Source organism: Podarcis vaucheri (assembly GCF_965113315.1).
Source record: "Podarcis vaucheri genome assembly, chromosome: 8".
NCBI classification, from domain to species: Eukaryota; Metazoa; Chordata; class Lepidosauria; order Squamata; family Lacertidae; genus Podarcis; species Podarcis vaucheri.
The window spans coordinates 66,604,459-66,631,262 of NC_138766.1; the positions used below are offsets into that span (position 1 = coordinate 66,604,459).

At 42.2% G+C, this 26,804-nt stretch overlaps 1 protein-coding gene across 2 annotated transcripts in view; it reads right to left on the reverse strand.

Moving 5' to 3' along the window:
• Positions 1 to 207: 207 nt before the first annotated feature.
• The window catches only part of MMP16 (matrix metallopeptidase 16), a 182,582-nt gene continuing 155,985 nt past the window's right edge, over positions 208 to 26,804 (reverse strand). For both annotated transcript variants that reach the window (XM_082233656.1, XM_082233657.1), the window contains 3 exons: positions 20,280 to 20,430; positions 12,195 to 12,310; positions 208 to 3,425 (listed from right to left, as the gene is read on the reverse strand). In XM_082233656.1, the coding sequence (XP_082089782.1) occupies positions 3,091 to 3,425; positions 12,195 to 12,310; positions 20,280 to 20,430 (602 nt within the window). In that variant the 3' untranslated portion in view covers positions 208 to 3,090. The remainder of the gene's footprint in view (positions 3,426 to 12,194; positions 12,311 to 20,279; positions 20,431 to 26,804) is intronic.

Here is a 26,804-nt window from a genome sequence, read left to right on the forward strand (position 1 = left end):
TGGGGATGGGGGCTCCTCCATGTATTACAGCCATTTCCCTTCTCTAAAATAAGTGAATGTTTGGACAATGTATAGATAGGACTCTCTTTGTTGTAAAAGCCTAGTCCCAATCCAAATTAGATCAGCCACACCAGATTTCCCACTGAGTTTGTGCCGGTTTGCAAGTTAAAGGTCAAAGAGCAAAGACATCAAACAGTACACTGTAAGGAAATTCAGACAGCAAAGGTTTTTTTTCTCTTTTCTTTTCCACAGAAGACTATGTTTAACTCAGTAATGACAATCAACAGATCAATAAAGTTCAAGGCAAGCTGTTCATTGTTTCAAAAGCTACTCCCCTGGAATCCCAGCTTTCATAAAAAGCCAGGTATCTGACATGTGGGGTGCATCCTTTCTGAACACCTTTAATAGGTTCACAGCCTAGTGACTGTAAAAAGCCTGTCACTGCAAGAAGCAGTTCCTAAAATCAATAAAAAGAGGTCTGTCAGTTGCTGACTTTTCTCTAGGAAAAAATATTGATACATAACCTGCCCTGCAGGTCACATGAAAACAACAATACTGCTGTTAGCACAAATATTACACATGATGACACAATGCTTTGGTGCTCCCTTGGTTCTGTCAGTGATTTAATGCACAGCTAAATGCCAGAGGACTTGTGACCCTTTGGGAACTAAGGCAAATGCCCGATTGGCAACACTTTGCAATGGGAGAGGCAGCACCATGAAACGCCAGAGTCCTTGCTCTCTGGTTTCCATTGGAACTGTTATCTGCACCTGCATATCTACATGATGCAAGGCAAACAGAATAATCCTGCAATACAGTTTAAAAACGCAAGAGTTAAGCAGAACACAAACTCAAGCGCTACGCTAGTTGTTGGACAAGAGAGTTCCACCTGGTTCCATCATCAATCCCATGTTCCTGTTGCTCTCAGACTGGAGAAAGACAAAAGCTTTTATGAGAGTTGAAGGTGATATGACAGCAGCATTGTTTCTTGGGATGTCGAAAGTGATTTCTCTTTTTCCCGCTGTCATTTCTAATCAATGGGTTTTGCAGCACTACAGGGACTGCAAAAGCAATGAACAGAGATACATCCCATAGCCAACGTTGCCTCTATCATAATTCCTTCATCTTGCTAAAAACTGCAGCTGTCTGTCTCGAGACTTACTCACTTCCAGCTTTTCAGTCTCAGCCACTGTGGTTCGCTGTTACACTGCCCATACCCATGTAAAAGCCCTGTAGCAAAATGAAAGGGAATCTGCATGGCAACACATTGGTGTCACACATTGCAAACATTGCCATGTTTGTTGGTGTATGGTGGCAATGAAAACAAAATACTTAGGACATACACTATCAATAGCATAAATGGATGTCAGGTCCTTGTTACTGGGGGCTACAATTGCATGGGGCAATGAAGACTGGATAAAAGAAGCAACAGAGATGTAGGAGGACTCCTGCAATGGCTTAGCATAACACATCTTGAGAAACCAAAGACCAGCTATACTTGCAGCCACTTGTATTCTGTCTGCTGCAATGTATTGTTTTAAAATAATAATTATCTAATATTGTTTGCTTCTGTTATATCACCATCAACAGAGTGAGCAAATCATTTTTTAAAAACGCTTTCTTATTTTAGGTTATTCTAATTGTGTGGTATCTAATCCACTTACAGACCTACCAACCTGCCATGTGTACCTGCCAATCCTGATGACTTCTGGCATGATGGTCTCAGCTGCCATGTTTTGTTATGGTACTATATAGTGTCATATAGAAACTAGAGCGCATAAAGCCACTAGAAGGAGGAGAGAGAGACACAGAAGTCAATGATGCTAAGAGGGAAGGAAGGAGAGGATTTGCAGAACTGATATGGTTTATGGACCACCTACAAAGGAACTCGTAAATCACAGGAAATAAGATTTAGAATCCAGAATCTTTTTAAGCTGTGCATTCCTATAATTTCCAGACTGCCAATGTTCACAGCCCTTGAAACTCTGAAAACCTATAGTTCTCAAAGGGTCACAGATTACACAAACCGAATACTAGCATTATGTTTCTCTGTAACATTAAGTGTCACTTTAGTTCACTGCAATCTACTTCACAGGCTTGCTGCATTCTGCTATGGTTTCAACATTAAGTGTTCTTGACAGACCTGTGGGAGGCCTGGGGCTGCTGGCCTGGTACAGCTTGGGGGGGGGGAGAAAGAAAAAGAAGAGGAGGAGGCAGGAAACCAACAAAATCTAAACCAATCAATAAAAAAGATACTATCTGAATATAGTAATGAATATAAATGTGTTAAAACATTGAGGACATAGCTCAGAACAGCTGTATAAAACACAAAATGAATGTATCATTAAGGCTGTTACTATATTGCAGATATTTTGGCCCCTTATTTGTTGGAAAATGGCTGTCCAAACAGTCTGAATTCCTGTGTGTCATCCTGGTCTCCCACTTAACAAAAATTATGAGTAGGAGTATAGGACTATATCCGTAGCTGACAGAAAGCAATCCTCTTTGGAGACAAAGCTGTTTTGGGTCTTCACACTTCCTGAAAGTTCCATTGTGATTGTTGTGTTATAGTTGCTCTATCTTTTCTCTTTTTTTAAAAAAAAAAAATTGATTACATTTTTATTATTGTTTTTTCTTTTAAAACCTCACGCAAAACTCTTTCAAAGGGGAGCAGGCTTCAAAGGGGACAGAAAAAACCCCAAGAGAGACACTGGAGACGCTTCTTGTTTTCCTATATTTTTGCTGTAACATTTCCTCTTCTTTATGGAAAAATCCCGATAGTTTTGCATTGGGTGTACTGAGCGTGCAGAGAGGAAAAAGGCTAGAACCGAATGACAAAGAAAGACAAAAGAACTGGAGGAACGGCAGATACTGTGTACGATGGAAGCTTCCCACTGGAGTGAACTCTTACTTCCTGTGCAAGGTGCAGGTAGCCCCCTGGGTTTTAAAGATCAGCCCTGGTTGAGGGGCTGGACAGATGCCTGCTCCTAGATAGGAAACTGCATAACAGCTCTTCTGTTGATCTCAAGTTACCACGAACTCCTAGGAGAGAGAGAGGGAGAGAGAGAGAGAGAGAGACATACCCCTACATCACACCCACTCTTGCATAGAGCGTTTGCAGTACAGTATGTGGCGGGGTGTTCCTTTCCTCTTGAACTGGAACACAGTGTAAACCAAGACAAGGAGGCACAGGGCCAGGATGCAGGGAATGACAATGGCTATGGCTTTCACAGTGCTGGCTGTGTTGTCCAGTTTGATGACAATGTCTACGTCATCCTGAGGGCTGTGTCGGTCTTTGTCCCGGTCTGCTGGTCCATCACAACCCATAAAATCCTTTAGGATGGATCTGGGATATCCAGGTTCTACTTTGAGCATCTGGTTGTTGAATTTCCAGTATTCTTTGCCTTTGTAGAAATATGTGAAGCCTGAGGAAGAAAAGTGTGAATGTTTCAATGAGTTGTAATTTCGTCGCGTCCAAGGTCAACAAAAGACAAGGAGCTGCTGAAACTTTGGAGTTAACAAGCAGGATTAAAACTGACATTTGAAAATTAACAAAACGTATCCAGCCATTGCCAATATCTACCCAATAGGACCTCACTACTCCATACCTTATTTGCAGCTACAATTGCTTCAAAACTCCTATATCTTCATTGCACCATTCTGCACAGTCAAACCTTGGTTGTCTAACGTAATCCGTTCCGGAAGCCTGTTTGGATTCCAAAACATCTGACAACTGAGGCGTGGCTTCCAATTGGCTGCAAGAGCTTCTTGCTCTCAAGCGGAAGCTGTGTTGGACGTTCAGCTTCCGAAAAATGTTTGAAAACCTTACTTCAGGGTTTTTGGCGTTCAGGAGTCGGAACGTAAGATAATGGGGCATTTGGGAACTGAGGTTTAACAGTACAGGATTCTGCCAATATTGTGAAATAAAAAATATATCTTTGCTACACCCTGCATTTTAAAACTTGTACCTGACAAGTACTTAAAAACCTCACGGCTGAACATTAACTCCCAACAACATCTGATTAGTGGATAAATAGAAAGGATGATAGAAAAGAGCTTTAGAAACCCCATACTTCTCATCAAACATGCTTTTCAGCTTCGGTTGTGTGAAATGCTAGAAAAAGAAAAAAGATAATCGGAATAGCCCTTCCCTCACAGAACATTCTTTTTCCAACAACTTTATAGGGCATATTGGTTTTCAACAAAGACATGTCTTTATGTTGAAAAAATTACCGTATTCTTTGTCCTATAAGGCGCACCGGCCCATAGGACGCACCTCGGTTTTTTTTTGGGGGGGGAATGAATAAAAAAATTTATCCCCCCCCACCGTGGCTGCCGCCCCGCCCCAAGCCTTGCGCACACCTGCCCGAAGCACAGGGCACCCTATGGAGGGCTCCCCGTGCTTCGGGCGACAGGCTGCCGCCCCAAGACTCGCGCGCTCGGCGGGACCTCCTGCCGGGCGCGCAAGACTTGCGGACACTCGCCGGGGCTGCAGGCTGCAGGCTGCTGCCCACAAGCCTTGTGAGCCCGCGGGAACTCCCGTCAGGCTTGCAAGGCATGCAGATAGCTTCCTGAAGCCTGGAGAGCGAGAGGGGTCGGTGCGCACCGATGCCTCTCGCTCTCCAGGCTTCAGCGGAAGCCTGCATTTGCCCCATAGGACGCACCCAGATTTCCCCTTCATTTTTGGAGGGGAAAAAGTGCGTCCTATGGGGTGAAAAATACGGTACAGTGGTGCCTCACAAGACGAAATTAATTCGTTCCGCAAGTCTCTTCGTCTTGCGGTTTTTTAGTCTTGCGACGCACGGTTTCCCATAGGAATGCATTGAAAATCAATTAATGCGTTCCTAGGGAAACCACCTTCAGACCAGGTCCGGGGACAGTCTGTCCCCGGACCTCTTCTGAAGGCTGGGGGGGGGGACAAGGGCTTTTCTTCCCACCCCCAGCATTTTAAAAAACCCTGGGACAGCGGAGGACTTCTCCGCTGTCCGGGGCGATCTTAAAATGCTGGCGGGCGGCATTTTAAAATCGCCCCGGACAGCGGAGGACTTCTCCGCTGTCCGGGGCGATTTAAAAGCCCCTGGGAAGGCAGGCGGGGGGACAAAGACTTTTGCCCCCCGCCCGCCTTCAGAAGGTGTTCCCGCCCCCCCTCCCCACTTCGGAACAGCTTTCCGAAGTGGGGCGGCTGGGGCAGGCGTCCCCGCCCCCCCGCCCCACTTCGGAACAGCTTTCCGAAGTGGGGCGGCTGGGGCAGGCGTCCCCGCCCCCCCCCGCCCCACTTCGGAACAGCTTTCCGAAGTGGGGCGGCTGGGGCAGGCGTCCCCGCCCCCCCCCCGCCCCACTTCGGAACAGCTTCCGAAGTGGGGCGGCTGGGGCAGGTGTCCCCGCCCCCCCTTCGGAACAGCGTTTTAAAATGCTGGGGGTCGGGAGCGAAGCGCTGCCGACCCCCAGCATTTTAAAATCTCCCCGTGTCCCGGGAAGATTTTAAAATGCGGGGGGGGGGGTCGGGCTGCCGCTGCTGGCGGAGACTTGCCGGCATGTAGAAGCCTGCGCGCAGCGCGCCCAGGCTTCGCGGATCTCTCCGCCAGCAGCGGCAGCGCTGCCGCTGCTGGCGGAGACTTGCCGGCATGCAGAAGCCTGCGCACAGCGCGCCCAGGCTTCGCGGATCTCTCCGCCAGCAGCGGCAGCGCTGCCGCTGCTGGCGGAGACTTGCCGGCATGCAGAAGCCTGCGCGCAGCGCGCCCAGGCTTTGCGGACCTCTCCGCCAGCAGCGGCAGCGCTGCCGCTGCTGGCGGAAACTCTCCTGCCTTCAAAAGCCGTCCGGGATAGCAGGAAGCGCTTCCCTGCTATCCCGGACTGCTTTTAAAATGCTGGCGCTGGGGAGCAAAGCCTTTCGGCCCCCGCCAGCCTTCCTGGACCTCTTCTGAAGGCCGGAGGGGGGGAAAGGCTTTGCTCCCCACCGCTAGCATTTAAAAGAGGTCCCCGGAGATTTCCCTATGGGCTTTCGTCTTGCGAAGCAAGCCCATAGGGAAATTCGTTTTGCGAAGCGCCTCCAAAATGGAAAACCCTTTCGTCTAGCGGGTTTTCCGTCTTGCGAGGCATTCGTCTTGCGGGGTACCACTGTACATCTGATGAGAAGCCAACGTATCAAAGCAATCCTTTTTTATGCACAGGAAACTGTATATGCATAACCCAACAAAGCTGTGGGGCAGATTGAAGCATAATTTAGCTTGTCATGTCCTAAATGCCTATCTTCCCTAACTTTATGAAACAACCAAGACGGATGCATTTAGACCAGTGGAAGGATTTAAGATCCTTATTTAAAAATGACATTTAAATAGGATCATAAATTATGCTCACCCTGAGTCCTGTTTGCTCAAAGAGCACCTACCAAGCTTGGGAACATTGGTCAATTATAGCAAATTACAGCACTGTGCTAGACCCACCTAGATTGCTCCTCCCTCTCGACTGTCTGGGCTGTTTCTGTTCCCTGTTACTTCTATGTTTTTGAGAGGAAATGCTGTATTAACTCTGCCAATGGAAAGCAGGTGTGCACAGCTTCAGATTTTCTGCAGGGAGCTAGAATTTGATCATACAAGTGCAATCCAGGATAATTAAAAATGGTGCCTAATTGCAGAAATGCTGCTTTCCTGCCAAATAATCCAAAGTATTTGACTGGCCCAGATGAAAAGTGGCACCGATCCAGTCTGAAACAAACTTTCACAATGGGTGAACTTCCTCCTACTGTTTAAAAACTGTGCACAAATAGCTGGAGCTTTCTCTATCTTTACTATGTCACAGTTTGCATTCTGCAGTATTATAGGTCCCCAGAAAAGAAAAGAAAATGAATGGGCTTCATTTGTGATGCAAATAGTACTAATTGGAAAGTTTAGGTTCGATGCTAGTTTCAACTGCTTACACAAAAATGGGTTTTTGAAATTGCACTGCGGAGAGGAAAAACCTCTTTAGAGCATCTCATTTTCTATTCAAAATAGACCCAAACGCTTTCACCCATCACCATTTTTTGTTAGTTTCATGATGGAATATTTCCATATTAATTGACAACATATATCCTGTTGCCCCCACCTTCTTTGTTTCTTATATTCTGCCCATCAGCGAGTTGTGTTGCTTCTCCTGATACGATGTTGCAAAAGCACAGCCCTACCTTTCTGCCTCCTCAGCAAAATCTCTAATACACATCCAATCATCCCTTGCACTGACCCACTGCAATATTCTCTGCATTTCCATTGTCACACCTTTTCTCAACTCTGTCCAAACTCTACCGCAAAATCATTTACCTTGTTTGTTGTTCAAACATATTCCTCGTCAAAGTCTGTGTGACTTTCTGTTTCCTCCCATGTCCACCACAAACACCCAGTCCCTTCCTGGCCTTCTCTCAACCATCATGAACCAATGTATTCCTGTGATATCTCCTTCTACCCCATTACTCTCAGCCATCTAAAGGTTTCCTGCTCCCATAAGAGTCATCCACATGGTTGGCAAATTATATGCAAACAACCGGAGTACCTCTTTTTGGCATTTAACAAAATAATATGTTTACATCAAGTGTGCTACTGAAAATCAGCATAATTTGCTCACTCTGTTGCTGGTTGGGTTGGAAAATACATAACTTGGTGATGTTGTAAAATATAATGCATGTTATAGTGAAAGAGGAGAGAACTTGAAATAGGGAGAAATGTCATTTTTGATGGCAGCTCCCCTTACCTAATTGTAATGCATAACTCTGCCCCAAGTCCTGCCAACATGTATAAAACTTTCTTCTAAAGCTTTCTGCGTAACTCAAAAGCTTACACATCTTTTCCCCTCAAACTGAGCCCTGTTGAAGATATTTCTTACTATCAAGAAGCTTTCAAAAGTAGATGTAAGAATAGGAGACATATATCTCAGTTTCTGTTGTTTTTAATCAAGCAACACAAATGTTTCTCCCCTCCCCCAAAACGAACTAGGAAGCTAAAAGGATTAGCGCTATATTAATGAAAGATGTTGTTTAATTGGAATCAGTTCCTCTGAACTTTCTCCCCTGAAGCTATCTGGTACAATTTCAAGTCAAATCTTTATCTGAAGAGTAGAAGGGAAATGGTTTCAGGCAAAAATTCATCAGAGTTCTCTGAAAGTAGGTTGTGGGGTTTCTCATTTGCTTGTTTCATTGTCTGTTGATGCAATCACCAATTGCGCCATGCAGGGATCTTGACTTTGGGGGACAATTCACAGCACCGTTCCTTGCAGGCATCCCCAGGCAACTTTCAATACTTAGTTTTCCTTCTCCGAGAGCCCAGAGGATTTCTTACATTTAGCCTCGAAGAAACGACATTAACAACAACACAACACAAAGGCAAAAACGGCTGACTCCTTAATTGTATTGTCTGCCTAGGTCTCAGGTATCTTTCCTGTTATTTTAGTAACTGAAAACCAATGAAGTTCAGTGTGACCTCAGGGCCACTTCACACACTACAGAAAAAGAATGAATCCCCATGTCTCCTCAGTGAATTGACCGTGATTTTGCTGAAACATTTCAAGAGAACCCACTCATCTCAAAATGCCTCAGAAACACTCTGCTGTGAAGTGCAATTGGTTCAGGTTTTCAGGCATTCATTTACTGTATGTTTTCAGACACACAGGTGCCCTTTACAGAAAATTTACTGACCTGCACTGAGAATATGGAGGTCCATCCCCCCCCCCATACTGCACAACTATTTACACATGAATAAAATGGAAATTATTGCATCCTGAAAGCAAAGGCTGGAATCTCTGGGCTAGTTTTGTAGCCCTCTGGCTGGAAAGCAGTGAAACTCCACTCTCATTCTATCACAGGGGACAACAACATAACCCCCCTATTATTTCTGGTGTTGTTGTTTTTCTCTTATCACTGTGCAAAGTATGAGTGGAGAAGTCCCTGTCCTAAGAGGCTTACAGTCTATCATTCAACATAGATAAGACATAGGTGGAAGGAGAGGGAAAAGGCAAGGGTGTATTATAGAAGAATATGTAGTTATTTCAGTTCCACCTACTTAGTCCTATTTAGGGCAGCTACCTTTAGACCTATTTAGACCTATTTAGGGTCTTTAGACCTATTTAGGGCAGCTACCTTTAGACCTATTTAGACCTATTTAGGGTCTTTAGACCTATTTAGGGCAGCTACCTTTGGTCAGGCAAAATACAGGACAGATTGGTGGTTGGGAGGCACAACACTCTCATGACACCAAATCCTGCCCCCCCTTGATGGAGGGGGGTTCCTCACATTTGGCTTCCCACCTGCCTCAGCCACTTGGCCCCACTCTTTCACTCAACTCACATAGACAGCCAGGGGCCGGGGATAGATGGCCAGCTCCCATGGCAACTTGAGTTGCAGCTCCAGCCTCTCACCCATGCTGGCAGCAGAAGAGCACGGAGGAGAAGGGAGGAGGAAAGGTCAGGGCAGGGTGGTGAAGGAGGCCATGTGGTGGGGCTGAAGAGGGGCAGCAGCGAGAGGGAAGGAAGGAATGGGTGAAGGACACTACTTCTTTCCTCTTCCCTCTATTGTTGCTTACGCCAGGTCACGTTCCTCATCAGCTGCTCCGACAGTTATGCAGCCGCCATTTTGGGCCAGCTGTCTCTCTCTCATGCCCAACAGTGTTAAGGAAGGGAGGGGTGCTCCTGGGGTTGGTGGGGATAATACAGTAGATATAGTAGTGGTGAGGACATTGATGATGATGATGATAATTTATTATTTAGACCCTGTCCATCTGGCTGGGTTTCCCTAGCCACTCTGGGTGGCTCCCAAGAGAATATTAAAAACATGATGAAACATCGAACATTAAAAACTTCCCTAAACAGGGTTGCCTTCAGATGTCTTTTAAAAGTCAGATAGTTGTTTATTTCCTTGACATCTGATGGGAAGGCGTTCCGCAGGGCAGGCACCACTACTGAGGAGGCCCTCTTCCTAGTTCCCTGTAACCTCACTTCCCACAGTGACAGAACCGCCAGAAGTCCCTTGAAGCTGGACCTCAGTGTCCGGGTTGAATGATGGGATGGAGATGCTCCTTCAGGTATACTGACAGGGGGCGAGGAGAAGGGAGATGGGTAGGTGACGCAAACCAATGAATGGGATCTACCATCTTCCCTGTCTTCCTAAACCCTCTCTCTCACTCTCCACCGGACCCACCCTCTCCCTGAATATTCTGAGGAGGATGAACTCAAATATTGGGGGGGGGGGATGTCCTGTTTGAAGTCCACACAGGGCAGGAGACACTTTTGTCCAAAACAGGGACGGTCACATTTTCTAAGGAGAGGTGGCAACCCTACCTTATATTATAGTGATTAGAAGGTGCAGCAAAGGCTTTATTTGCACATCAGTATGATGCACTGAAAATACAGTGGTACCTTGGTTTTCAGACATCTCGGAAGTTGAATGTTTTGGCTTTTGAACATTGAAAACCCAGAAGTAACTGCTTCGGTTTTTGAACGCTTTTCGGAAACCGAATGTGCTACATTGAGTTTTCTGGTCTGAAATGCATGCTTCAGTTTTCGAATGTTTTGGAAGTCAAATGGTCTTCTGGAATGGATTATGTTTGAAAACCAAGGTACCACTGTACTTGTGATATGTTCACAACTCCTACTTTCATGTTTATTGGTTAAATGTAATACATTTAAGGAAGCCAGCTAATACAGCATGAGATTACTCTTATCAGCTCTGATCCACTTATAGTGCATATTTGTGTGCAACAACAACACCATTCACTGCTGTGGATCTGGGAATGCTCTCCCCAACCTCTCTCACACCTTATAGAAGTGACTGAAGATGCCTTGACACATTTACCACTCTGTATTTACACTGGAGCCCAATTTATTTGAAATGCATACCCAATTCTACCTAGTGCATCAGATATTATATATACTTTAACACAAGTCTTTATAGAGACATTTGAGTGTGTGTGTGTATATATATATATATATGCACACACAAATAAAACTAGTTTTTTATGGCAATAAATTAGTTGCACAAACTTGTTTCCTGCTGCAAAAAAAAAAAAGAAACTTCCGCCCTCACCCACCCAAAATGCTCAGCTCAGGAAAGATTTTCTATTGATGGATGAAACAGACTTAAAGCAAGGAAGTGATTAAGAGTATTCCCGAGAAGAAAATGTTTTCTGCAGAAATTAGATATTTGAGCCAAAGGAAGGAATAAAGATTCTAAACTAGGGGAAAATGTCTCATAATCTTTTACAGGGGAGACACGTCCTGAGGGAAGAAGGGACAAAAAAAACCCCAATCTCTGTTAAATCAATCACATATGCAGAGCTAGAGGTACGTAGCAAGTGAAACTGGTTGCAATCCCATATCTTTATTTCACTCTCAAGACCACATCATCAAATTGTTGAGGGCAGTAATTAATATGCACATAATGACAACTTTCAGCATCAAGAAAAGTCTATGGTGCTTCGTCTTAGTCCAGGAGTTATAGTGGTTACATAAATGTGCAATATAGTTTAGTATACCTTTGCAATAAATAATTTAGCACTGATGTAAACTTAGGTTCAAAACCACTGCTTCATCCTTTGTTCTTCTTTATTTTGCATCAAATAGCAACGAACTTGTGATAACACTTTGCAATTGTGTGCTCCACAGCACAAAAGTAGATTCACCTGGATAAAGCCAATGGGGAAAAAATTTGCACAACACAAGCAAATTATACTCCAGACTAAATCCAGAAGCGGTGAACCAGTGTTTGGAGAATAAGGCTCAAAGTGATAGAGAAACAGCATACCACAAGAGATGGGCAAACTCTAACAAGAAAATCCCATTCTGGATTGATTTGGAAATGACACTATATTATTGTAATCTGCAGCAAATAGCAGCTCTGGGTGGCAAATTTTCAGTGAGTGAATGACATGGGGAGAAATGTATATTTACACTTCCCCTTGTTCCACCATCTTGACCTATGAGTCTGATGAAAGAAGATGGGATTCCCAATCACTGGATTCAAAGATTAATATGGAAACAATCCGAGAACAAGTAGAATATTAAAAAAATCAGAAATCCAAAAGCATCTATTTATAGGTGTGCTGACATGGGGTTACAAAGCAGTGTAAATTCAGGTAGCAAGGCACCGCTCGAAAAAGTGAGATACTCAAAAGATGGTCTGAGATAAGGAAGATTATTTTATTAAAGAACAATAACATGCACAAGAAGCTACGTACCATTTTCTTTGTGGACAAAGGCTCCCTGAGGTGATTCCGGGATACCTTTCCATATTGTGATTGGTTTGGGATAACCAGGATCCATAGTTCTCATATCTTCACTGTACCTCCAGTACCTAATAAACAAAGCTACAAGATTAGAATATGCATTTATGAATGCCTATTTTCAATGTCAGAGAAGAAACACTGAGTGAAATTATGAAATCAGGGCAACAACATCCTTCCTGCTTTAGGTACATTCCCAGGTAACAAAGGAGTTTTATCTGCTTGCCGATTGGACAGCTGTTTCTAGTAAGGGCACAGTAGATAAAAAGATTTGCCTAGTTTGAAAACCAAATCAACAAGCGCCTTCTGCATAATCAGAACAACTCTGATGCCTAGGGGTTCTACAAAGCCGCACAAGGAAGAACATTATATGCAAAGATCCATAATAATGTTTCAGTTGAAGTTTTAATCACACACAAGCCATTAAACTCTGAGTTAAGGTTCCCACAGCAATCTTAACTCTTCTCTTATGAATGCTTTACAGGAGTCTTTTGTTACCCAATCATGCAATATGCATTAAATAATTCAATATGCTGAATTCTGTACATGCTAAATCTGGGTACAGAGAAATATTTGCAGTAAAACAAAACAACAGCAGCAGCAGCAGCAGCAGCAGCAGCAGTGCACAAATTCAGAATCACTAAGGCTGTAATCCTATGCATATTTACACAGGAGTAAGCCCCACATAACACAGTGAACCTTACTTCTGAGTAATGTGCACAAGATTACACTTCAATACTATTTTAAGGCAAGGTGTTGTCAATATGCTTAAGATGTGAAGTTTTACATTTGAATCAGAAAAAAGCTGTGAAAGAGCCAGAGGGGTATCTGAGTGCAATGTTAGACTGCATAAGGGGCAATAAAGTGAGTCTGAATCCTGAGAAGATGGAGTCTTGTTGGTTGGGTGGGTACCAGATTTTGCTTATTCTGTGGGCTGCTTGTGATTGCCTAACCATGTTCTTGCAATGTGCTGTGAGCAGTGCTCAGCACCAAAAGGCAAAGGCAGCCCCAGTGTTGTCCCAGCCAAAGCAAAGTGGGTTACAACTTTGTAGGCCACACAAAGGGCCGGTCATGAAGGAAGGGCTAAGCCAAAACTTCTGCCGTATCAGTTCAGGGTTCTTTCAATCCTGCTTATCATGCTTTTTAAAAAATCTGGCTTTAAACACGCAGCTGCACTTCCACCTCCACCTGCATGACAGTTAGCCTTTCAGAAAACTATTGGGTGCTCTTCCATGTACATTGAATTGAGCAGCGTATCTTATAGAAATTGCTGGGTTTTCCCCATAATATTTCTAAAAAATAAATCTTTATTCTAGAGGCTTCCTCCCAGCAGAAGTTCACTGTGCATGCCAAATATATTTTGTTGCTGATCTGCCAAAGGCTTTTTGTTTTCAAGATTAAGCTTAAAATCATGTGCGATGTTTTGAGACGAAGTCATTTTAGTTATTAGAAAAAAGGCTTCTATCCATTCCCTAAAGCATGAATAAAACTCTTTTTTCTTCATGTTTTATGATAGGTGAGAAAAGAGATGAGTGGTCTTTCTGCAGTATTTTCACAGTCAATAAAAATTCACTTTCGGTCACAACTATGTGTCAGAAATTACATATGAATGAAGAGAGACACACACGGGAGGGGGGAGTGTTTCAAAATAAGAAAGCAGTTTATATAATTTCCATTGAAAATGTCCATTTGATCCTACATTCAGCAAATGCAATATGCATTAGTCTTCCTCAGGTATTAATCACATCATAACATTACTGGGGAATGTTTGCCACATTGCTCGACCACCCCTAGATCTCTGTTCTAAAGAAGCCTGTATGTGAGCTCATCCATAGATTTCTTCACAACAGATGTCCTAGCAGGAGCAGGAGCATCTCTGATGCTGGGGAACTGGTCAGTAGTGTGGACCCACCCCCCTGGTAACTATAGACTATATTCTTCACATGATTCAGACATGGAGGCTATCTTAAGTTCTCAGTTCATCAGAGGTTTAACAAAACAGTCTGAGACATGCTAATTCAGAAGTAAATCTAATTTACTTAATGGCAATCTGACCAATAACTGAGATCTTTGGGGAAGTGACTGTTAGTGGTCAGATGCATGGCTCATTTTCTCCAGAAGCTGTGTGCTCCATACTGTGAGCCCAGTTTTATGGAACTCCTTTCCAGTTGAGGTCAGCCAAGCCCCCTCCCATTCAAACTTCTAGTCCCTGCTGAAGACTTTATTCCAGTAAGTATTTCAAACACCAGGACTGGTGAGATGAGAATGATAGTGAGATTGAACACATTATTGAGAAGGAACTGAAGGCATTTCAGATCTGGCAAAGAGATAGAAACTGTGCCACTAAGAAAAAAAACCTATGCCAATGCTAAGGCTAAGGTTCAAAGAAGATCTAGAGAACTAAAGAACACCTGGTGGATTAAAAAAAGCTCAAGAGATTCAGCACTTAGCCGACACTCATGACGCACAGAGTTTCTTTAAAGTCACAACAATCACCTATGGACCAATAAATAATGGCATATGCCCCCTACGCTCAACAGACGGTACCACACTTCTAAAAAAAAAGAAACTATTGCATTGTACTGGAGAGAACATTACCAGCATCTCCTTAGCCACAGCTGCTGAGGTCCTCTCAAAAATTCCACAAAAACAAATTAGAGATGAGCTTTCAGTATCTCCAAATCTGGGAGAGTTGTGTACAGCTGTTAACCAAATGAAAAACAACAAAGACAGCAGACCTGATGGGATGCCTTCCGATGTCTTCAAAGTGGGCGGAATTGAACTTACACAACAACTTCACAAGCTCATTGAAAAAATCTGGGAGAGAAAACAGATCCCAGCAGACTTTACGGATGCCAAAATTGTCAACCTTTTTTTAAAAAAGGTGATAGAATGGACTGTGGAAACTACTGAGGCATCTCTTTATTAGCTGAGGCCAGCAAAATTCTTGCAAGGATCTTAGCAAACTGTCTTCTAACTATATCTGAGGCTACACTTTCTGAATCCCCAAATGGTTTTCGACCTTCTAGAGGGACAGTGGACATGATTTTCACCCGTCAACAGCTTCAAGAAAAATGCAGAGAGCAAAACCAACCCCTGTATATGGTGTTTATTGACCTAAGGCCTTCAACACTGTAAATAGTAATGCCCTGTGGACTGCCCTTCTGAAATTGGGTGCCCAGATAAATTTGTGAACATCCTCCGGCTCCTCCACGATAATATGACAGCAACAATCGCAGATAACAATCGCAGATAACAATGGCTCTCAAAGTGAACCATTCACAGTGGGATCAGATGTTATCTCCCCAACTCAATTTATTATTTTCATTGTCATGTTCCTACACACTGTTGAAGGAAAACTCCCCACCAGGGTAGAAATCATATATCAACCCGATGTGAAAGTTCTTTAACTTGAGTAGGTTGAAAGCAAAGAGTATGGTTATTATAACTTCCATCATCGAGCTTCAATATGCTGATGACAACATAGTGTGTACATACTCAGAGGATGACCTCCAGACCATCCTAAATATCTTCACAGAAGCTTACGAAAAGCTTGGCCTATCACTCAACATCCAGAAAAAACCAAAGTGCTGCACCAACAAGCACAAAACAACCCCTCTGCAGTGCCACAAATCCAACTTAACATTGTAACATTGGAAAATGTTGTTCACTTCTACCTGGGTAGCTATCTTTCCACAAGGGCTGACATTGATGCTGAAATCCAGCATTGCCTGAGCTCTGCGAGTGCAGCTTTCTCCCTATTGAAGTGAAGAGTGTTTGAGGACTGGGACATTCTCAGGGAAACAAAAATGCTTGTTTACACTTGTGAAACATGGACCACTTATAAATGTCATCTAACTTCTCAAAAGATTCTACCAAGGTGTCTCTGAAAAAAAATTGCATATCACTTGGGAAGACAGGCGAACTAATGCCAGTTTACTGGAAAAAGCAAAGATACCAGTGTTGAAGCAATTATTCTTCAACATCAACTTCGTTAGACTGGTCATGTTGTACGGATGCCTGATTATCATCCTCCAAAACAGCTACTCTATTCTGAACTTAAAAAAATGGAAAGCATAATGCTGGTGGTCAACAAAAGGGGTTTAAATATTCTCCCAAGGCAAATCTAAAAAAAAAGTAGTATAAACACTGACAACTGGGAAATACTGGTCTGCGAGCGGTCCAGTTGGAGAATAGCCTTTACCAAAGGCATCATGGGCTTTGAAGATGCTCGAACTCAGGACGAAAGGGAGAAACATGCTAAGAGGAAGGCACGTTTGGCAAACCCTCACCTTGATCGACTCCCACCCAGAAACCTATGTCCTCACTGTGGAACAACATGGGGATCCAGAACTGGCCTCCACAGTAACTTACGGACTCACTGTTGAAACAGTGTTTATGGAAGACAATCTTACTCAGCTACGGCTGATTGCCAAAGAATAAAGAAGACTCCAGTAGGTATTGTAACTGAATTCTGTTTTTATAGCTTTAATCTTGATTGTGTACTATTCGATTTAAGCACTATATAAATGCCCCAAAATTATATTATATGGGGGAGGGTATTTATTGTTTTTGTTTTGCTCTTGCTTTTATTATATAATTTCTGTTTTTATTTTGTATGTTTACATTGTCAGCCATCCTGAGGTGTACTGATGAAGGGTAGTATACAAACTGAATAAATAAAAAATAATAATAAAATAAATAAATGTATAAACCAAATCAAACACAGAGCTTAATTCTCAGGTTTTTATTTTTATTTTTTTAGAGGAAGGGTGCACAGAATCTGCCTGCACATAGATTAAAATCACTGAACAAATGAAGTCCATCTTTCCATGGACAGAAAAAGAGATTCACTAGTGGCAAAATTCAAAGATAAAATGGGTTTGATCACCATGGCCTCCAATTACAAAGCTGCAAGTGAGTTCAGAAACAGGGTAATAAGGGGAAGAGAGCCAACTGTTTTTTTAAAACAAAAACAAAAACAAATTCAACAGGCATTCAAGCAAAATATAGATAAAGTCCTCTGGCACTGTCTCTTGCACAGCTATAGCAAATTTAACTGAGATCTGCCGGGCAAACCCTACTTCATGGGATTAATTCAAGATTGTACTCAGTAGAAAAATCAGCATAGATTTATTCAGCATGGTTGTGTACTTTTCTATTTCTATCACTTCCTTGGGACTTCCTCATTCATGTGTACATTCTCCCTTGTGGTTTTCCAGGCACATTTTTCTCCTAAGAGGACTACAGCATATTTTCACGGTCTTAGCAGGGAGGCCATTTTGCTTCTTTGACTTTGGCATCACCTCTTGCCTGTCTCTTTCATGCCTGACAACCTCATTGCTACTAAAGAAGCAACGGTGGGTTGTCCTAATTCAGAAAGAAAACCGTAATAGGCTTATTCATGCAATTAAAACCAGCAGGAGGATTCAACTCTAACATTACATTAAGAAGGGGAGGGGAGGGAAGAAGGTGATATAAACAATATGTACTGTGAAGCTTAGTGGGATATGGGCTTATTCCCACTGGTGGTCAATATCCTGTAATAGCTCAATTATCTTGGCATGGCTCATGTTCTTCGATCTTCTTCTTACATACAGTATTGCGTTTATGTCCTGCTGAGGTTCATTATGCTTGTTACAGTTCTAAGTAGCAGCCTCTCCATCAGCAGAAGTTTCCTTTGATAGTTCCCTCTAGGTTGCTTTTTTTAAAAGTATATTGCTCGAGCTAATAGTATTTTAGGAAGACCTTGACTTAGCATAGCTGCCTTTGGAAATAAACCTACTATACAAAACCTCAATCGAATAGTGTAAGTCACAAATGCAGAAATAGGATGCCAACCATTGTCTTGGTCCCAAGAACCTGCAGGTTGAAAACTGTTGCCCTGGAATAAACTTTAAAAAATAACAAATCTCCCTATCTGCAGGAGACAAACTATAGGACAGGTTTTGTTCACAGTAGATGCTGATTGCAATATGCTTGAAATTAAACATACTTTTCAGGCATCAAGATGTTGCCTACTTCTTCTCCCAAGGCTGGTACACAGAAAAGAAGGCTCCATTTATAAAAATGATTCTGGCAGTCTTCATAATATAGACTTATATAGCTCAGAAAGGCAAACAAAATTAGCAGCACAGTTGGGGGAAAGATTTAAACAGCATGCATGCTTGCAGGGATGCAACTGAGAGTCTCTCACACTCTATGTCTCCTACTGCCTATGGTGCCCAGTAAAATTTTTGGTGCTATATTCTTCTCTGTCTCTCTTTCTTTCTTTTTTTAATCTTTATTTCTTATTTCTTTATTTCTTGTGTTTTGTCTTTCACATTTTCCTTCTATCCACTCTACTTTTGCCTGCGTTTTATCTTTTGAGAAATGCACAGGAAGGTGATGGATGGAAGGCGAAAGATCCTGTATGAGAGACAGGGAAGGGGAGATCTCCCAAGGTGGGAGGCTGGGAGAAGGAAGGGAAGCTACAGGTGACTGCTGGGAAGGTCCATACCCTTTTGTGTGAAACAAGCATCAAGTTCTACCTCTGCTAGAGCACTTTGTATTTTTTCTTTCTTCTCCTCTTGCTCTTTTTCCCCTTTTATGTTATTTTCTTTTTTCATTTTCATTTAGATTAATCTGTTTTTATTGTATTTTATGCTGAAAAAATATATATGAAAATATATATATGAAAAAACACCAGGAAATCTAGTTACACACACAGGGTTCGTTCCCTGAATTGCATATATACACAATGTTATTCAATATACTGAGAGCTTCTATACATTCAAGTGTTTCCAAGTGGATTTGAATATCAGAGGAAGGCCCATAACTATTTACAGCTGCACAGCTATGACCTGACCATGAAGGAAATGAGGAAAAGTCCTTTCTCCTGTGGTTTCTATAAGCATCTAGGCAACAGGAGTTGCACTTTGGTCAGTGTTACACATTCTGGAGCTCCAAATCTCACACAGAGCTTCCAAATAAGCAAGGACACCTCAGTGTTAAGGTAGCTCCATACATATCTCCCTTGTGAAAGGTTGAAATCATTGAGATACTATCAAAGTAGAAAACATGAGCTAGGCAGAAAAATATTTTGGGGTGCCAAGGTCCCTTTAAGACAGATAGAAGTCACAGCATGACTTCCCATCGCCTTTAGGGTCCAAGGGGGAATTGATTCATGCCCCTGTACTAGACGTTCTGCTCTCTGCTAATCTTTCTGCAGAAGGACAAAACACTAGGACCAATCTTTGCCACAGCTTCAACTTGGTCCAAAATAAGGCAGCAAGAAGTTGGGGAGACAGAGCAGCACGGAACTGGAGCAAGGTAGAGCTAAATCTCCTTCCTCTATCAGTGCTTGTTTGCCATGTTGAGATAAACCCTGCTTAACTACCAAGAGCACTGAGGATTAAAACAATGCATTAACAAAAGTCACAGTTCATTTTAGAAGCAATCCATGCACAACACTTGCTTCACACAATAACATAATGCATAAAGCTAAACTGCTCTGAGAGTACGAAGCAGATTGTAGGTCTTCCTTCATCCTCCATTTCTGTCGGCAAACTCATACTGAAATTGTAACACTTTGTTTTCAGTGTTGTGACCCTAAATTCTTTTGTGCTAGGATTTCAAAAGTACGAGCACAGAAGTGAAGGGAGATAGAAAAATATGCAAATTCATTGAAAACTTTCAGTACCTAGGTCTCTGAAGCTATTTGACATCACCTGTAAGATGTATATAAAACAATTAATTGCAGGCTAAATGAAAACAAATGACAAGTGAACGTGCACAGTAGAACCTGAAACCTCAGAGACTTGCTTCCCTTGACAGAGAAGATTTATAATAGTTGGGCAAACACAAAAGATACGGGTCTTAACCTGAGTGGAAGTGTACATATAAAGCCTTGAAATAGTAAACAGTCAACCCAACACTAAAAATTCCATGTGTGTAATATTTTTCACAAGGCCATTGGAAAACAAAGGAACACAACCAGTCATACACAAATGCTATGAAAATAACAGGTTGATTATTCCCTTCCAGGATGAATATACCAACCTATCTCCTTTGAAGAAGTAGGTTTTCCCAACGTCTTCCCACCAAATTGCTGAATCAATACCATGGGGTGGAATCCCACTGCCCAGTGTTATCAAATCGTGAGGATATCCTGGCTGGAGAGTAGTGTCCTTGAAGACCCAGAACTTGTTACCTGAGAGCAGAGGGAAGGGAGAAAGATCCACATTAGCTTCTCGTACTATCATTTGTTGATAAATGCATCCAACAGGCTCTTCCCCCCTCTTTCCCCAAGAAATATGTAAGACATTAATTAGAAAAAAGAACACAACAGAAAACAATGGAGGTATCAACATATGAACCAATATCCAAACATTGGCTGTCATTCCTCAGAATTCCAAATATGCTGCAGAATCAAAAATTCCAAATGGAGGAAGCCGCCACAATTTGTGCTGTGGCTCACCAAGCTGAATGCAGCTCATCAACCATGAATGGTGGCCCACCAAGAGACCTAATATGCTGTAGGGCTGTAAAAATGGGTTGTGGTGAGCTGATGATTCATGGCTACTGGGCTGCTTTTGGTAGGTCATGAGAGGTGGAGGCCTGCTGTATTTGAATTCTGCAGCATGTTATGAGCTGCCATGGAGTGAAAGGCTTTGTCTGTGGTAAGATCAAGAAATGCCCAGGTTTAGCAAGCTGCTTGGGATACAGAAATGGAAAAACTTCAGCTGATGCTGTAGTTCCTTAGAAGCAGGCTGTCAACTTGTAGTGCAGGCGTGCCGCAAGACACCCTTAGGCACAGAAGCTAATGGGAAAGTGGATACATTTCTCAACACCAATCATTTTAGAAAATGACATGTACAAAAATGGGAACCCATATCCTTTCTTGTGCTTAACAAAGTATCCAGGCAGACTTGCCTCATGTACACATATCGGCCCTTAGGCACTGTTTTTGTTACAAACATTTTTAAAGGAAACTTTAGTTCACCCCAAAGATTGAGGATCAAGTCTGCGCTAGAGTCACTGTGATGGAAAAAACAGAGAGTTGTTTCACAGTTCGTTTTATAGTTATCCCTCAGCGGCATTAAATAAGGGAAGTCTTAAAGAGTAATAAGAGGATGCAGGGGGGGAAATCAGGAAATAGTTTGGTTTCTTCAGCCAGTATCTTTGAGATTTACAGCGTCTCCTTTTGTCCCATTTTTAATTAGGAAATGGGATACGGTTTCAATCCTTCCCATGCTCAACTTGCGAACTAAATCTTTCATCAGCTCCTTTGCAACTGCTTAACAATCCGCTTTCAAGCATGAGATTGCTCCTACACCTACATTTCAGATACATTCTTCTTATTCAAGAAAACATCCACATCATTCTATTGCCTCCTCAATATGCATCACTAGTAGTTGGGGTCATTACAACTTACCTGGATGGAAGTTGGGTAGGGCAGAGTGATGGTGAGGTCGGGACTATGAAGACACACCAGTGGGAAGGCAAGAGAGGTTCTGCCGGTGTGTCTTGGTAGCCCCAACCTCACTGCCCCACCCAGTGCCATCCAGATAAGCTACAGAGAGCAGCACTGTGGCTCTGATCTACCACACGAATGTGGCATACTGATATGCACCATTGTTTTGATGCTCTCCTCCCCAATGGAACACATTCAAGATATTCAGGATCCATTCAGGTGTTTTTAAACTGCATTCATAGTGAAGGGATGATGATGCACGTGCTGCTTCTATCTCAAACCATGTCACAATGAGTGGAGAGAACTGAAGGGGGACTGTGAGTGTGTTTGTCTGAATGTAAATACGATCCCTGTGATCAGGAACACTGTGTGAACAGGATTTTCGATCACAAGGAGGATTGCAATTATTCTGTCCAACATATATATGACCCAATGAATCCAGCCCAGAGACCAGTGCCTCCTCAATAAGAGCCACTGCCCTCTCTCCCTTTGTGTCCATCTGTGGGCCACTGTTGGCTTTCAGGTTCACTGCACCAGACTATTGCTTCATGGCATACAAGTTGCACAGACCTGTCTTACACTGTGTGACCATTTATTTAAGCAAGGCATGGTTTCCTGAACAATAACTACAAAAGAACCTAACATTGCATAGGCAAATGGAACTACGAGTTATATTTGCCTATCAGATCCTACCCAGCTGATACCTTTTCCTCTGATATTTAGAACTAAACAAATTTAAACTCTAGAAGCTATCTGGATATATGTTATTTGAGTCTCTTGGGCAATGGCAACAGTAATTATTTATATGCAAGATTTCTATTGGTTTCAGACTGATGGAGATGTATTATGCATGCAGAAGATGACGGGCTTATACTGCCACAGCTGTCATCATTATTTGTAGCATGCGCTGTATATAACAAACTCAAGATTTACATGACTGCAGGTTTTCTTTGAGAGAGAAAGTTTATTTTCTGATTCTTCAGCTCAAGGAGTTATATGAGAAAGCATCTGGATTTCAGTAGGAGAAGGAGGTCAGAGAGCTGCACATTTCAGGAGTTTCAGCAAAGAAACAGAACGAGAGCCTTCAATCTGAGAAGTGCATACTGAAAAGGAATTTAAGATAAGGAGCGGGCAAAAAAAATTTTTAAAAAATTATCAAGTTGAAAAATTTACCTGTGGGGATCAGTTCCAACGTTATCTATCACCCTTTGTGGTGAGCACAGTTTAGTTTAGTTAGGTGGGTGCTGAACAAGGCAGGCCATAATATTTGTATTGTCTCTACCATGCATTTCAGCCCAAATGTGTGTAGTCTCTGCCCCTCTCCCTACAGCCCTTATGTTGGAGGGGTAATATTTGATAAGTCCTCTAATGAACTCTCCAAACAGCATTGGATGAGTCACTATCACACCCTCTGTTTGGAATTTGTACAATGGGAATATCAATGCCCTTTATCTCAGGGCTTTAGAAAGGTTAAGTATGAGAGATTCTAAAGTGTTCCATCTGTATGTTAAAAGTGCTATAAAATTAACATTGACATTTATATTTACCTCATGTAGCAAAGAGATTAAAAGTGTTAGCAGGGTACTGGAAAGTTGCTTATTGCAAATCTCAGAGCAGTCAGGAATCATTAGGCAAGTTACTATCTCTGAGCCAAAGCAAATACTTCTTTAAATTTATTATTATTATTATTATTTGTTTTTATTACCCACCCTTCAAGAAGGTCCCAAGTTAGGTTACAGCATATAGAAACACAATGCAATTAAAACAATAAAAAACTAACCCAACCCATAACCCCCCGAACAATAATTCAATACGACACATTACAAGGAGGGTACCGTAGCCAAATCATTCAATTTTCAAAGAAAAGACAAATAAATCTGCTCTCTCAGAACCATTGAGCCTGGTTCCAAAAAGTCACAAGGAGCATTGAAAATATGTCGAAAGAATTAAAAGACCTACTAGGTGTCTTCTTTGAATAAACAGTCTTGCTAATTGATCCATCCATGTGATTTTAAGGGCCTTCAAGAGCTGCTTGGCAGGGGGTTGGACTCGATGGCCCTTGTGGTCTATTCCAACTCTATGATTCTATGATTCTATTCTACTCCTTTGTAGCAGGCGCAGATGCTAATCTTTCGGTTAAACTCTTTTACAGTGTTGCAAATATTGCATAACAATGCATGCAGGCAACAGGGGTGTTTTTTTTCTGGCCAGCCTTCCTATTAAGCTGTTCTATGGCACAGAGAGAACAGGTGAGAAGCTGGGCTGCAATTGTCTGTTGCTGTTTTGCATTTATCTACAAGATTTCACTTGATCCTCAAGCTCATCCTATCTGTATCACATATCCATTTTGCTTTCAGCAGGCCTTTTCCTTACACTTGCTTCACTTAAATAAAATAAAATCCCTGAATTTCTATGCAGGCAGTGTTACTTGCTTCTTACCCATATCCTGCCAGTAAATTTTAGCTTTCAAAATGAAGCTGTCAAATAGTGGGATGAGTGGTGTTGAAAGTTATGGCAGCACCAGTGTGAATTTTACAACAACTTTGCTACTGCTGCATTTGGGCTTGGCACAAGTTTTAGCGCTGCCGATGCCTTTGACAGTTAGCTTTTAGCACTGCTTAAATTTCTTGTCACACCAGGAAGAATTTCACAATCTGCATCCCTGCCAGTTAAAAAATATTTACAGACTTATCTGGCATTTCCTCATTACCTATCCTACAGGAAAACCACCATGGAATGCTATGAAAGAATATTGCTATATTTTAATTAGGTGTTCATGCTATATTACCAAACAGCAAAGTTTATGTACATTCTGAGCCGTTATGCAGAAGATTAAGTACATATCTAAGCACTAAATAGATAAATAAAGATGGGTTTTATGCTATTCGTTTCATTTTTTCACTCAACTATCAACTTAAAATGATATTTTACACTTCCATTTGGGATAGTAAAATGCTATTTTCAATCGATATCTGAATGGCCATACAGCACTTTAATGAAATCCAGCCAAGATTTCATAGAAGGAAGATACATTTCAAAATAGGTATATTTTGAATATACCAACTGTACTAAAGAGATAGGGTTTCCTTCTGGCCTCACCTGCAACTGGTGTGTGGCCTTCTGAAAGTTGACCCATGTTTGAGGGGGTCTGGGGCCATGCAATGTCACCGCACCATGCATGCATGATGTCAGCACACCCCACAGCATGCTCACGGTGTGTGTGCGTGCCCCACGGCATGCTGATGTCACTCATACACACCACGGGGAGGGGGGACTGACATGTCATACAGATGTCCCATGGAGTGCATGTGCAAAGCTTTGGAGGAGCCTTGACTCCCTACCCCCCTATTTGGCACCGGTGGCAGCTAGCCTGTCCCAACTCACCCTTCTTCTACGCATTCAATGTATGTGGCTATACAGTCTTAACAGGGGTCTCCAGGCAGATTTTATCATTATACAACTCTAATCACTGATGTGTGAATTAAAAACAACAACAACTCTCAGTTGTCAGATGAATTTTAATTCATTGACCTTCCTCTGTAAAATAGTACATTATTAGGATTATAGATGAAATGAATCCCGCTTGAGCCAATTATCCTTTTTTTCTTTTTTCTTTTGGTACACAGGGCAGGAAAAGAATAAAAGTGCTAGAATGTCTAAGATTTCCCATTCACTGTATTATGAAACAATATTTGAACCATATATTTTAAAAGCTTCATGTTCTTGAGAAATTTCTGAAACTGATTTTAAAAAAATAAATAGGGGTCAGCTGAGAAAAGCCAGAAACATTGACTCTGCCCATTGGCTCTCTCCCACACAGGCAAGGCATAGCCTTTTAAAGACCCTCTCCTTCAGCCTCAATGGTGAAAGAGGCTTGGCAAAGCTCTCCCCTTTGGCATGGCATTACAAGAGTTTAAATGGCCCTTTGGCCGGGTCTTGGCTTAAGAGAAAACGGCTTAGGATTCCATAGGCCTAATTTGAGCAACAAATTCCAAAAGGGGAATGTAGAATCCAAATGAAATTAAAATAACTAAATAGAAGTCACATGCAATCACAGACTGAACAGACAGCAAGGCTGTGACAGGGTGAAGACAGACAGACTTTCTGTGTGTGGTAGAATTGGTTTCGACACTGACCTGAGCAAGTGGTGCTCAACCAGAAGGATAAAAAGCGACCCAGGAAAGACAAGGCACCATACTCCATGAAGAAAGCCAACCATGAGGATTTCACAGCCTATACTGGCCTCTTATTGAGCCTTCCCACAGGTTAGGACAGATTCAGGTTGAAAAACAGACTCTCCTCTGTTGTGTCTCATTTTGCCCTGGGACCATATTGTCCCAAAGTTCTGGGAAGGGGGTCAGATGATGCTCCTTCCCTTTGAAGATTTTCCTAAATAGCCCCAAGTGCTTTGCTGCCACAGGCAGTCACCTATACTGTCTAGCATGTTGGATGTCTAGCATGGAAATGTGACCATGTGGTAGAATCATAGAATTGTAGAGTTGGAAGGAGCCACGAGGGTCATATAATCCAACCTGCTGCAATGCAGCAATTCTCCCCCCCCCCATGTGGGGCTCGAACACACAAGCCTGAAATTAAGAGCCTGATGCTCTGCCAACTGAGCTATCCCAATGTTTAAGATTGGATTCATAAATTTGCCCCTGCAAGTCTGAATTTTCAGCAACAGTATTGCACTGCATGTTAGTCTGTGACGGAGAACTTACCACAGATATAGGACAGTGGGTTAGCTATATCAAATGAAAGAAGGGTGGTAGGAATGTAATGTATATCCACAAAAAACCAGCCGTGCCAATGGGAACTGACATTTCCTTCAATAAGTGATTTTCATAGGACCCATAATTTGTTATGTAAGGGACTTTCTTAAGAAAGAATGCGGACAAAATATGTTTGCCATATTATAATAAAGGCAGTTGTTTCAAAGTTGCTTAAGGGTTCAAAGTAAAACTAATCTTCTAGAGAAGGATTAGAGGACAACATGCTTTTGAGAGGTGTAAAATGATTAGATAAATCTAAAAGAAAAATGGTTCTGCAGACTCATCTTACTCTGAGATTTCATTACATGGTAATAAAACATGATTGAATTCTGTGGTTTG